This window comes from Neoarius graeffei, chromosome 1 (assembly GCF_027579695.1).
Source record: "Neoarius graeffei isolate fNeoGra1 chromosome 1, fNeoGra1.pri, whole genome shotgun sequence".
NCBI lineage: Eukaryota > Metazoa > Chordata > Actinopteri > Siluriformes > Ariidae > Neoarius > Neoarius graeffei.
In genome coordinates, this window is record NC_083569.1 from 10,555,664 (window position 1) to 10,570,523 (window position 14,860).

General features: G+C 36.6%; 1 protein-coding gene across 1 annotated transcript; it reads left to right on the forward strand.

Annotated features, from left to right (window-relative positions):
* The first annotated feature begins 1,582 nt into the window (after positions 1–1,582).
* Positions 1,583–14,445, forward strand: otomp (otolith matrix protein). Its single transcript, XM_060921673.1, has 9 exons — positions 1,583–1,658; positions 5,701–5,837; positions 6,228–6,330; positions 8,021–8,206; positions 9,143–9,317; positions 9,466–9,533; positions 11,043–11,227; positions 12,121–12,292; positions 14,302–14,445. The coding sequence occupies exons 1-9, from the start codon at positions 1,583–1,585 to the stop codon at positions 14,310–14,312; spliced, it is 1,113 nt and encodes a 370-aa protein (XP_060777656.1). The 3' UTR covers positions 14,313–14,445.
* The last annotated feature ends 415 nt before the right edge of the window (positions 14,446–14,860 follow it).

The following is a 14,860-nucleotide window of genomic DNA, read 5'->3' on the forward strand; positions in this document are numbered from 1 at the left end:
GGCCATATCTGCCAACTTGACAATGATGCCCTGCAAAAACAGGCACTCTTTGATGTAAGAACGTCTCGGAGAGCATGGACGAATGTTGAAAAGCTACTGGGAGTTGATGCCCAACAGGCAAGAAAAGCCATGATGGAAAAGGCAGCCCTCCTCCGACTGATGGATGTCAGATTTCCACCTCCATCCATTCAGAAGCGCTCCAAGGCCGGAAATGCGCCGGACGGGAAACTATGATGATGATGCTCTCTCTGCCATCATGTGAGCCATTAAAGTCAGCTGAGTCTTGGTGTGGATATGTATTCAATTGCACTCAATGATCACCCTAACAACCCTCTCGGCTGCTAACACCTACGGTCCACACAGAAAGGAACCCAGAACCTTCTTGCTGTGAGGCAACAGCGCTAACCACTACGCCACCATGCCGCCTTCTTGTTATCATTTCTCTTCTTGGTTCTTTTTCTTCTTCTTTTCACTTCTTTATCTGAACCTTTTGCATCTGTTGGCTTTTCTTCTTTTCTCTTATACATAATCAGCGTATAAACTCATTATATGTCTTATTTTGCATCTATATGGCCCCAACAATATGGACATAAAATGTTTAAAAGTGTAGAAAAATGTGTGAACATTCTGCTGCATGTTAGCATAATTTGGATATCACACTTTGATCATTTGATGAAATAAACATGCAGCTAGTGCATCAGAGGTGACACTAACATTACAGAGCTGTCACATTGCTAGCTGCTTTATGTTTAAGATATGAGCGGATTGTCATCGGTGATATTGTCACTCATGCTACGGGCTAGCTAAGTTAAAAAGGCATAAGTGATGGCAGAAAAAACCTGCATACATTCTAAAAAAAAAGAAAAAAGAAGGCACAATCTCTAGAGTTGGCCATATTTGGAAATATATGTTGTACTGTTGAGGGTATAATATCATATAACATAATATAATATATTCCCCCTGTTTCCCAGTGGTCAGCCCCCCCTCAAAACAACAACAACAACAACAACAACAAAAAACCAACAACAATCTCCTACAACTTGTGTCTCTTTCAATAGCGCATTGATTAAAGGGTAGGCAACAAGGGAATTAGGAAGTAGATCTGGTGTCAAGTGGCCTACATGCTTCTTCAAGCAGCCTTGTTGCTTGGACAAAAGAATCTGCTGTGCCTCTCCTCTGTATCAGTATTCTCAATCAAACCTGGCTCGCTCCAGAGCCAGACTTCTAATCCCCAGAAGGCTTTAGTGACCATCCACAAAAAGCCATTGTGCCGAGCTTAATTATAACCCCTGCTATGACCTGACCAGGGGAGGTGAAGTGTGCAAAAATGCTGCATGCCATCAGGTCTCAGAGGATTGAAAGAGAAACACTAGACCACTAAGTGGAAAATGACCACCCAGTGTTAACTAATGGAACAGCTCGCCTCTTGTCTCGCTCCTGCTTCAGCTTTCTAGGTGGTGGGAGAAAGCAGCAATGTGAGCCTTCAGAGCTCTCTCTCTCTCAGTGTCTCTCAAAAAATATCTATGTTACTTCCCACAATACTTCTGTGAGCATTTCAGAGACTCTACTGCTCAAAGGCAAGATGGAACAAACAGCAGGGCGCTTGGTTTTGGCTTTCCTCCTGGTCGCAATGGTCAATGGTGCCACCATCCAAAGCAGTGAGTATTCAATAAATCAGTGTAAATAAAATAATTGGTAGTACTGGTACTGGTAGTACATACCTACATAACTATTTAATCTATTAAATAACAATAACATCGGTTGGAACCTATAAGTACGTACAAGGGCTACAGAGTAGTAATTACTTAGACCTTGTTGGATAAATATGTCGTAGAAATATGTCATTCTTATGTTTTGAGGAAAGAATAGCCAGACTGGTTCAGCCTGACAGGAAGGCTACAGTAAATTAAATAAACACTCTTTACAACCGTGATGAGCAGAAAAGCATCTCCGAACATACAACACATCAAACCTTGAGCAGAAGACCACATCCTGTCAGCCAAAACATGAATCTGAGGCTCCAGCGGGCACAGGTTCACTCAAACCGGACAGGAAGAAGACCAGGCTATGTCCCCCCCCCCGATCTTTAATGGCCTGTGAGCCTGTATCCACTGTAGCTTCGTATTCTTATTAAATTAAATCACTGTTTTGTTTTCATTCTTCAACAGATTGGCATGCAAGCCAGTTTACACACATGTACAAATATTAGACACGATCCATTATTAGCGATTAGTGTGGTGTGTCTTATAAGAGCCACATTTAGGCAGGACATTACCTTTGTTTTCTTTCATTTGAATTTCATTCTTTCCTTTGAATAACTCAGTACAGTAACACATTTTAATGTTACTTATGTACTACCTCATGGAAGTCTGTTATTTGAGTCTTATTTTGAAGCATTATTACTTGCAATTTTCCCATATTTGTTGTTTTTTTTCTACTTACATATTCTACTTGGAAAGTATTACTGTATTTACTAAGTACTACTTTATTAGCTACCTATTAAAGCACTACTTTATACTAAGTTCTTCTTTCTAGCTAGCTATTACCAGTTAAATTCTCAGTAGTTACTGCAAAGTGGCTCCAAAACCTTGCAATTTTGATACAAATTACCAACAAAATATGTATTGCACAAACCACAAATATACCAGAAGACTATATTTTGTAGTACAAAGTGCTGCAAATTTAATCCTGACTAAAAATCCCATTACTCGCAGAAGCAGTTTGGCCGTATTTACGACTGTACTGTTCAAAAATATTTCACTTACTGTACATATTCAACATAAAAAAAGTTTTTTTTACAATGTATTGTTTATGTAGTACAGTACTACATTATTATCTATTAAATTCAGTAGCGATTGCATCAAAGATCCAAATACTGTTGTCCAAAACCTTGCAGTTTTGAGACAAATGATCAAAATCAAATATAGAATGCAAATGTAGAATATGTACCAGAAAGGATTTACACGGTAAATACTATCTTCGCACCTGAGTACAATATTTTACATGAAAGTAATTATAAAGTGCTGAGGGAAAAAATAGCAAGCAGTTTCTTTCAGTTGAGTGCTGAATAATTATATATAGTGATAATCAGACATTTGTTAACAACTTTGCTTACATACTCTATTACAGAAGCAGATTATTACAGAAGGAGTACTTGTTACTTTTATGTTGAAGTATACCGAATAATTTTTGTATTACATTTTTTTAACTTAGAGTTTCAAATTGCAAAGTTTGCCCCAAATACTACATTTTTTTTCCACTGGTGAAATTTTCAGTAATTACTGCATTGCGTCTGTAAGTCCTAAAGACTGACAGTTTTTATATAATGTACATTTAATATATGCTTTTTGAAAATCCAATACGGAAACGTATGTAATTACTTACATATAGTAGTTAACTATGTGTTATAACTACGATATTTTACAATATGATAAGTATAAAGTGCTGCAAAAATATTTTGTGTGAATGTTTAATAATTATATAACACAATTACACTTTTTTCATCCTTATGTTCACTGATATACTCCCTTACAGGTTGAGTTTGGTAGTACTTATTACTTTTATGTTACTTCTGAGGATAATGAGTTGAAAAATACATAGCATTTTTCAAGTTGCTTATTGTTTACTTAAATAGTCAACTTGCAAAGTATACACCAACAAGTATTATTTACTATATTAAGTACTACATTAATACATATTAAGTTAAGGAATTAGGGCATTGTGGCTCGAAGCACTGTTGTCCAAAACCTTGAAGTTTTCACACAAATGACCAAAATCAATGTACACCATGTACCAGAAATTACTTACCTAGTAAATATGAGATTTTACAGTATGGTAGGTATAAAGTGCTGCAAAACTGGATAGTGACTATCATTAATTTCTTTCAAGTGAATTTTGAATAATTATGTAACATTAAAATGATGTTTTACCTATACTTATATACTTCCTTGTGGAAGTACTTTGGTTATACATTATGTGTTGTAGTATATCTTGTGTTTTTCCATATTTGTTATTTTATTATTTGTTTTTTTTACATATTTATCCTGAAACGTGTACACAAAGTATTATTTACTAAGTACTTTATTATTACTTATTAAATTCTCAGTAGTTGTTGTAAGACTAGCGGTTTTTACATACTATATGTGTTAAAATCCATTATGGAAAAGTATAAAATTGCTGAGTATCTACTAACTGCTTTGCAGCAACTCTGTCTCATAACAGGTATACAAAGTGCTGGGGGGTAAAAATAATAATAGTTTTCAGATAATGTACACTTTATATGTGTTTTTTGAAAATCCAATACGGAAATGTATGTAATTACTTACATAGTAGTTAACTATTTGTTGTAACTACGATATTTTACAATATGAGAAGTATAAAGTGCTGCAAAAATATTTTGTGTGAATGTTTAATAATTATATAACACTACAATTACACTTTTTTCCCTCTCATGTTCATTGATATCCTCGCTTACAGGTTGAGTTTGGTAGTACTTATTACTTTTATGTTACTTCTGAGGGTAATGAGTTGAAAAATACATTGCATTTTTCAAGTTGCTTATTGTTTACTTAAATAGTCAAATTGCAAAGTATATACCAGCAAGTATTATTTACTATATTAAGTACTACATTAATATGTATTAAGTTAAGGAATTAGGGCATTGTGGCTTGAAGCACTGTTGTCCAAAACCTTGAAGTTTTCACACAAATGACCAAAATCAATGTACAGCATGTACCAGAAGTTACTTACCTTGTTTTTTTTTTTTTTTTAAAACATACCGGTATTTATCCTGAAAAGTGTACACAGGGTATTATTTATTAAGTACTTTATTATTACTTATTAAATTCTCAGTAGTTGTTGCAAGACTAGCAGTTTTTACATACTATGTGTGTTAAAATCCGGTATGGAAAAGTATAAAATTGCTGAGTATCTACTATCCGCTTTGCAGTAACTCTGTTTCATAACAGGTATACAAAGTGCTGTGGGGGAATACTAATAATTAGAACAGGATAAAGCGGCTAGAGATAATGAGATGAGAATAATAATAATGAAGACTAATTTTTTTTGTCAATTGAATGTAAAATGTGAAAAGTATTATTTACTCAGAGTATTATTTACTAAGTAAGGCATGGTAAGTGAAGGTAAAGGAAGCAAGGTAATGCAAGCAATTTGAGATACTTTACAAATAAATTGAGCAAATATTTCAAAAAGAAAAGTGAAAAAAAAATAGAACAACAATTAAAATGTTAAAGTTTAGCTGAAATACAGAGAATAAAAACTAGGTTAAGAGTGTGAGCAGTAATTAAATGTATTATTTAAGAATGAGAACGTTCAAGACTGTCCATGAGAGCTAAAATCCTGAGTTTAACTCTAAGTTTAATGAAAAATGAAAGGTTTTGTCATGATGTTGGGGCACATTTGACATTCTGTAACAGCTGGTTCTCTACATTTAGTATTTACATTCAGTACAACTAACTGACTAGTTCATAATAACTCGAAAGTCCTTCTAGGTTCATATTTCTGTCCCAAACTGGCAGCTTTGAATATGATTTTCAATGTGCTGTCAAATGCAATATGCTGAGAATCTATCGGAAATTGTTTCCATAATAAACAAATAAGTGTTGGCAAAAAAAAAAAATGGATTCATATCCATATGTATTTGAATTCTGCAGTAAATTTGCTTGGCTTGTTTTTGCACAGTCACTTGGTGTGCAGTTACCGAGCTCGAAGAGCAGAAATGTTTGGATCTGGCCAGTAACATGACGGGCCAGAGCTTCCGTGGGAAGCTGCAGTGTGTGCTGGGTCACAGTGCTACAGACTGCATGCAGAAAATTAAGGTGAGAAAGTGTAGTTATTTTGCTCTTATTGGAAAAATGATTAAGGACGGGATGGTGTGATATAGCTTGATAATGAGGCAGACTTCCTGTTATCACCCTGAAGTTGATTGTTTTCCTGTAACTGCATATTCTAAAGTATTTTATTCCTCATTATATACCACAGGAATTTGTCAATTTATGATAAATATGTAATCATACCAGGTTTTTTTTTTAATCCATTTATACAGTAGTTGCTTTCAATGTTGTGGAACGTCTACAAAACAAGTAATCAGTTGAAGTGTGAATGAAAGTCATTTTCACATCCAAATAAGTGCCTAATCTATTTTTAAAGGGAAACAAACTGGAAAACAAATGTTGTTGCTGCTGCTGTTGTTTTTTTTCTTTAAACAGAATGGCACAGCCGACGCTGCCTCCATGTTTCCTGATGAGATCTACACCGCTGGCGTTTGTTTCGGGTTAGACGTCGCAGCAGGAGAATCACACAACGGAATTGGTTAGCACTATTTCACAGTCATTAAAACATACAGTTGAGTGCAAAAGTTTCTACGCTCTTAAAACTTTTTTTTTTGAGTCTTGGGTTCTTGAGATTCTTCTTCACTACTACAAATAACAAGGAAAACCTCAAAATTCAAAAGTTTGTACACCCCAGGGCTTTTTTTTTTGAGTGTTGGGTTCTTGAGATGCTTCTTCACTACTACAAATAACAAGGAAAACCTCAAAATTCAAAAGTTTGTACACCCCTAGGACTTTTTTTTTTGAGTGTTGGGTTCTTGAGATGGTTCTTCACTACGACAAGTAACAAGGAAACCCTCAAAATTTAAAAGTTTGCATAAATGTCCTCCAAGAATGTGTAGTTTTTCACGTACTTTAGCCTTAAATAACTATGTTTAACTTGTGTTCTGTTTTCTGTGCAGCTTTTTGGTGTTCTTTCGATCTTAATATTTTTCCCCTGACGTATCTGTTGTAAAGTTTAGAAAACAGGAGGGTCAAAATATCTTTTTGGTTCATTCTATGTTAGGTTTTGGATTGTTATCTTGTGCCTTCCTTCCTTCCTTCCTTCCTTCCTTCCTTCCTTCCTTCCTTCCTTTCTTCATAGCTGATTTATTTTGTATTGTTTTATTCATTTATAGATTTCTATTTGGTTGTCAGAAAAAAAAATATTTTGTAGCCAAATTGTAAAATACAGCCTCTCTCTCTCTCTCTCTCTCTCTCTCTCTCTCTCTCTCTCTCTCTCTCTCTCAGATTTAATAACCATAATACAAACTTTTGTACTCTGTACCCTATTCAAGCAGGGTTCAGAAATTTGTGTGAACTGGCAGTTTTGTTTTTAACTAATGAATTATTGAAAACCAATATGCATTTAAAAATAATAATTATAATATGCAGGGTGTTTCAAAAAATTTGATATTATTTGAGATGTAAATATCCCAGAAACTACATAGTCCAGGCAAATGAAACTGAACAGGCTTAATGTTGAGCAATATAAGATTTATTCTTCCAAATTTGAATGAGAAGTTCAAAGGTATGTGGATTCCATGAATGATTTCACAAATTTTCAATATTCGTGAACCCGCTCGACCGTCTCATCCGATGCTGGCGGTCGTCCAGATAATTTTGCCCTGCACACACAAACAGCCTTCCTCTTTGAACTTGTAATTCAGTTTACAAACAAATAAACAAATTTGAATAAATTTTATATATATATAATTTATTCAAATTTGTTTGTAAACTGAATTACAAATTTGTAACTAAATTGTAAACTAGACCCACACTTCGAAATCTGAGTGAACTGACAAATTGGAAATCAATACATTAAATTTTTTTTTATTGCTATTCAGTATCATTATCAGTAGTATGATAATAACAATAGTCTTGATGAGAATAAATGTATCTGAATATCATGTTTAATTAATGTTTGTCATACATTTTTAAAAATGATATCACAAAAGTGTTTATGACTGATCAATCTAGTTGTGTATAATATACTTTTACTTTCTTAAATAAACTGGACAAAATTCTATTACCTTTTCATTCTTGATGAAATTCTTGTCTCGGCTTGAAGCCGAATATAATCATTTAGATCATTTTTTAATAATTCGCTTCTAACCCAGAAATTTGATTTGAAACCCAGTTTAATGCTAATACACTTTGAGTGTCTGATCGATGTCTGCTTGTTCCCTCAGATGGCATTAATTACTACGTGGTGGCGTTGGCACGCAGGTCCTCTGGCGACCTGTCCCTGCTGGAGATGCACGAGCGCAGTTCATGCCACCCTGGAATCCGCACCACCGTGGGCTGGACGGTGCCGATCGGCTTCCTGGTCAACACGTCACAGATCAGCGTGGGCGAGCAGTGCAACTTCCCTCATGGTGAGTGGCAGAACATTAAACACTGAAGGTAAACATTTTAAAAAAATACCATTTTCAGTATAAAATCTCATGTTAATCCAACAATAATGAACATTTCAGGAAATCCTTCTGTAATTAACTTCTAACTAAGAACATATAACCTTTCATGAACGGAGGTGGTCTAGAAACTGAGATTTTTACTTGGGAAAACGATTTTGAGGAAAATTCATTTCAAATAAACACAAATGCATGTGTTATCATGGTTTATAAAAGAGATCGATTGACGTTGCACATGATAAAGACACATAAACTGAGAAGCTTTTCACGAGTACATACTGTACTATGACATGATGTGATTGTGAACTGGTCGGAGCTTGGACAAAGTTGCTAAATTTCAGATAATGCACGGGACGAAAACAGTTTCGGGTTTAGATTTTTTTTAAAATTGCTAGGAAAAGAGACGATAATAAGAAAAAAATGTGGAAAAATAACTGATGAACAAAATTTCCGTTTGTTCTTGTATTGTGTTTTCTGGGTATTTGATACTTGGTAGTTTGATATTTTTTCATGAAAAGTGCAAAATGAATTGATACTGTAATTACTTACATTTTTCATGCTAAGGATAATGTACACTTTCCAATACAACATTAACTCAGTATGATACCCAAACTGAGCGACTTCTTTCTTTCGCTTGTAGCTGAAAAATAATCCAAACTAACTCAAATACATTCGTAGAAAATGTTTCATAAAGACATAGATGGTTGATTTTCAAGTTCCAAGATGTGAAAACCTGAAAAAGACAAAAGCTTCCTGTTTGGTAAATAAGGTTATGGTTAGGATTAGGATTCGGTGTAGGTGTAGCATTACTGAGCTTCACTAATACAAATAAAATACACAACAGAGACAGATTTACAACTCTGTATGTGTGGGTTTTTTTTTATGTTCCTTCTCACATAGCGGTGGGAGATTTCTTCGGGTATAGCTGTGTTCCAGGGGTAAAAGACAAGGAACATGACCCCAAAGGAAACAATCCCAGAAACCTTTGTGAGGCCTGCATAGGTGATGAGAACGATCGGCACATCTGCGCCAATAATCCTAGGGAACGGCACTACGGCGAAGCAGGAGCTCTCAGGTACAGTGTGGGTTTCTGGGTTTTTTTTTTTTTAGAGTTGCAGGAAGTATTAGGGATGATGGTGAGATGTATTTCAAAGGTACAAGTTACAGCACTACAAGACATGGCCTGGATGAATACAATTTGCTTAGCGCTCTGTGATTTGCAGATGCGTGGCAGAGAACCTCGGGGATGTGGCCTTTGTGAAACACACCACTGTCTTTGACAACCTCAATGGTATGTTGGTTTGTTTAACACTTCTTCTGATCCAAATTAAAAAAAAAAATTATGTTCCTGTTGTATCATGATTCTATTATATATGAAGATTGTTCTGAAATTAATCATAGAAAGGGTTTTTTAAAGCATATCATGAACTAGCATCCATACTAAAGTCATGAAGAGATTCTGATTACAGTACTTACATTTCTTCTTTGCATGATCATCAAGAAATTTGGATGATCCAACATCCTGTCGATTTTTGGAATATTCCGATTATTTCATAAGGGTGGATGGGGTCAGGTAACTGGCTTGAATGAATGTTGTAGGACCTGAACCTGTTCTTCCGGTCAGGTTTATCTGAGTGTCTAGCATCCTAGCTGTTGTCAACCTACACTGATCAGCCATAGCATTAAAAACACCGACAGGTGAAGTGAATAACATTGATTATCTCATTGTCAAGGGGTGGGATATATGAGGCAGCAAGAAAGAGAACAGTCAGTTCTTGAAGTTGATGTGTTGGAAGTAGGAAAAATGGGCAAGCATAAGGATCTGAGCGACTTTTTTTTTTTTTACAAGGGCCAAATTGTGATGGCTAGATGACTGGGTCTGACCGAGCATCTCCAAAATGGCACATCTTGTAAGGTGTTCCTGGTATGCAGTGGTTAGTACCTACAAAAACAAGTGGCCCAAGGATCCAAAGGACAACCGGTGAACCGGTGACAGGGTCATGGGTGTCGAAGGCTCATTGATTCAAACGGGGCATGAAAGCTTGCCCATATGGCCCAGTCCAGAAGAACAGAAGAGCTCCTGTAGCACAAACTGCTGAAAAAGTTAATGCTGACTAAAACAGAAAGATGTCCAGGAATATGTTCTATCAACCCAAAATGTCTCCAGCAGGGGGCAGTGTTTTATAACATTGTAGCTCTCGATCCTGAGAAAAAAAAACAAGTCCAGGTGTCTGACTAAACCATGCCTGCCTATTTCAAGCATCATCCATGGTGTGAATTCTGATCTGACTCATGTTTTGGAGCAGAGTCACATGGTAGTTCGATATTTACAAGGTAGATTTGTCATGCAAATCATAATGAACATATTTCAAGCTGTAGAAGTCACCTCTTGCAGGAATACAAAGAACTATAATCATAATAATAATAATAATAATAATAATAATAATAATAATAATAATAATGTTGAAACATCACTTTTTGTGGTGTTGCTGCTCTTATTCAAACGAGTTTCATTTTCATATTATTGATATTAATGTGCTTGTTCTAATAGGTTATAGTTTCTATAGTAACAACTCATTCACCAGAACTAAGCCCAGTAACATTAAAAAAAGGTGTCATTTCTGAAAGATGTTTTTGCAGTGTTAGCACAGCTTGATGTCTGACACCCAAGTTGATTTGTTAGACAACAAACAGGATACACACAAATTTAGCGTTAAATATAATCTCCGAAATATGTCGGGCATGCTCGCGAAAGTGCGTCTTAAGAACTCATGATCCAAGGCTTGTATCCATGTCTAAGGTAAGAACCAGGAATCATGGGCTCTAGACATAGAGATGGAGGACCTGAAGCTACTCTGCCCAGATGGAACTGAAGCGCCTCCCTCTGAACACGAGCGATGCCACCTGGCTCTGGTGCCCGCCAACGCTGTGGTGGTGCGCCTGGAGGATAAATGCCGCGTTTACAAGTTCCTGGAACGGCTTCAGGTCAGTGTTTTGTGCCATCTGGCACACACTCGTATTCAGTGGGAGGAAAAGTACTGGTATTTTTCCATGGAAAAATTTCAGATGATTTCGGAGAAGGATAATTAAAACGCTTGACGTTATCTTTAATGTATCTATCTATTGCAAAAAAAAAAAAAATCACGATCCATTACACACCAGATGATGGAAGACATAATCATCTCCTGTCTATAGGTGATAACAAATATAGAGTGTACATATTAACTTGACAAACAGGCCTGTGATGAACTGTGTTCTCATTCATAAACAAATAATTACAACAAGTAAGTACTATTTTATTTCCAATGTACTGTATATACGAAATTGTTATTAGATGTTTATCCCAATGCTTACCATCTTCTCATTCACATTCAAATGATCATATTAGTGTTTTTCTGATTGTTCTTTTTTGATTTCATTTTACATTGTTCTCCATTTGACAACAAAGAAGTAAAACACTATTTCCTTCTTTAGTCTGTATTTTCTATTCCATTTTTTTAATGCACATTTAACTATGGTGCTCTAGACACTAATGAGAAACACCATCTTGGATGCTTCTATTGAAGAAAATATCTGTAAATCTCAGAAAGATTAAAAATTTGCATAATCTAAATGGTGGACGTAGAAAGTTGACCTAAGTGGCTGTGTAACCCAACTCTGAATAACTTTCTACATGTAAACATTGGCATTACTTTTGAACCTAATTAGCTGTGAAAATGGCCCTTATAATGAATAATGACCATTAAAAGATGTCGTAAGAAAGTGTAGCACATATCAAAATCATCTCGAACAGTAGTTTGATAGGTTTATATAGATTTATATTGTTGATTGCGTTACGTTGCTCAGCATTTTTACTCTGTTTGTGCTCTTTCCTCCAGAATACATTTACCAATGCCACACAGGGCTTCTCACTCTTTAGCTCGATGGGGTACGGACAGCCTGACGTCATGTTCAGTGACTCGACCGTGAAGCTGATGAGGGTGATGGGAACTTACCGATCATGGCTGGGACACAGTTACACCACTATGCTTCAGGCATTCGAGTGTGAAGGTAAAAACTCTGTCTGCACTCTAAATAACTGAGTAAGATTGTCATGTCATGTCATGCTATGGTTCAGGGTTTGAATTGTAAATGACAGTGGCATAGAGATCATGTATTTGAGTGTGATGCCAAAATGACCGATGTGCACAAGTGAGAAGTTAGATAAAACCCAAAGACATGTGAGTGCCGATATGATGCAACAATCACGTGCTAATTTAAATATCAGGGCTTTGTGGAGATGTTTATTCAACATTTGACTCATGGAAGGAGTCTCCAGTGTGAGAAATAAAGCTGTAGCTGAAGAGGCTGATGAGACAGCAAATGTTTATAGCGATGAACATAAATCCAACTTCATTGTTGGAAACTAATTTCTACAACTTTAAACGTAATTGTAAATGGATAAAAAGTTCATTTTGACATCTTTTTTTTAAATAATAAAAAAATTGTTGGCAAAATATTGTGTTATAAGTAGGGTGACCAGACGTCCCGGTTTTACCGGGACAGTCCTGATTTGGGGTTGTGTGTCCCGAGTCCCGACAAAAGTCTGTCGGGACACGGATATGTCCCGGTTTTCACCACTCGCGACGTTTGCGACTGAGCAGCGTGGGAATCATTAGCGGAGAAATGTCTGCATTTACTATTTTGACAGGAATCGCAAACTTTCCTGGTTACTGCCCCCTGGCCCTGTGGCATGGGTGTTTATTTAGCCACATTATTCCAGACAACAGAACGTGTTGCCATGCAACAATAAAATAAACATTAACTGGCACGAATGTTCTTTGTCTAGCAGCTAGCAGCAGTAATGCCGCAGCAATTATGCCGAAAAGAAAATGTACCTTTTCCAAAGATTTACAGGGCACCTACCCCTTCCTCCGAGAGGTGCAGAACAATGCGCACGAAGCCTACTGCACACACTGTAAGTGTTCCTTCTCCGTAGCCCACGGTGGTAACGCCGATATACAGGATCACATTAAAACTGGAAAAGATTCACTCTTCTTGTAAATATACATAGGCTAATGCATTTTGTTTCGGGTGGGTGGATTGACAGTCGCCTTAGCTTTGTTCCTGTGTTTTGTTCTTGTATGGAGTTGGGTAGCCTATGTTGCAAATGCTGTGCGCTCCTGTGGGGGCTTTCCTCAGGCTGTCGCCCCTCTCCTCCTTTACTGCTGTTTTGTTTGAGTATATATTCTCAAATCACTTGTCTCTTTTTTGTTTTTGTTTAACATACCATTCTGACAGTTTGGCCATATTGCTGTGTTGAACAGCTTGTTGCAGCTTCCATTAAAGTGTTCACTTTTGTACACATCTTCTTACTTTATTCATTCAGTTGTGGGGAATGGTTAGTAAGGTTGATTCTGACCTAGGCTATGTTGAGGTCACATATCTACTTTTTAAGTTCATGCTATAGTGCATACAATTTTAGAGATATAGCCTACATGTGCATATGCATTCTTCTTGGTGTTCTCACAAACAGGTGAAATAAATCAGTTTAAATTTGGCCTATGGACATAGCCTGGCCTATTCTCAGCCATTACAAAATCTGTTGTCTGACCATAATTTAACTGATCTGTATACCACTATGCTACTAGATAACAAAATGCCTGTTTGTATTAGTTCATGTGAGATGTTGATAAATGTGAGCTTCAACAAAATGATAAGAGCACCTCTCTGAGTGTCATGTTTACGTAAAAAAAAGGTGTGCGTGCACGAGCATGGTTGCGCACAAAAGTGTCCCGGTTTCAGACTAGGGAAATCTGGTCACCCTAGTTACAAGAGGAATAAACCATTTCAGGAAATCGATGTCGGGTTGTTGGTAAAAGTCATTCTTCCTTGTATCAGTCGTTGTATCATCATTGATTATTTTCCTGGAACAGCATGCCACTAAAGTATTTCATTCCATATTCATGATATTATTACAGTATACGGTTTATTTCAATTCCAGACTTACATTCCTTATGCTAGGAAGTACATACAAAATGAACAAATCACAGTGCTGACCTTCTCCTTCTCATCCACAGGTTTGTGCTGATGGGATTAAGACTTCTCTCTCTCACTCACTCTTTCTCTTTCTCACCCTCCACCTATCCTTTCTTCTCTCAAATATTCCTATCCCTCCACACTTTTGCCAAGTGCCTTCTCATTCCCAAGCTTCATGCTTTTCCTCCTCTCTTCTTTCCTCCATCGGCGACTTGCCTCACACCTCTCGCTATTCAATCTGCGATCTCACTGAGGATGAAGGCCGATGAGGTTGCCTCATGCTGTGAAGGGATTCATTCTATTGAGCCTATACTGTGTTAAATCCATGCAATTCGATACATACCCTGGGCTAATGGGGTCTGCTTAGTGGAGTTGCCCTTTACCATCCATGGCTTCATTGCCAGAGGTTAAGTCACCTTATGATTTTAGAGTCTAGGGGGAAAAAAAGAACCCAACATGATCTGGACTCCATTGGTCTAGCATGCCACTATTAGCCCAGGTTGTTTGTATACTAGCAACAGCTGAAAAAAAAAAGTGCTTAAAGCGGTAATAATGAAAAACTTAGACATTAATTGTCATTTGATCCTGTATGCCATGTTT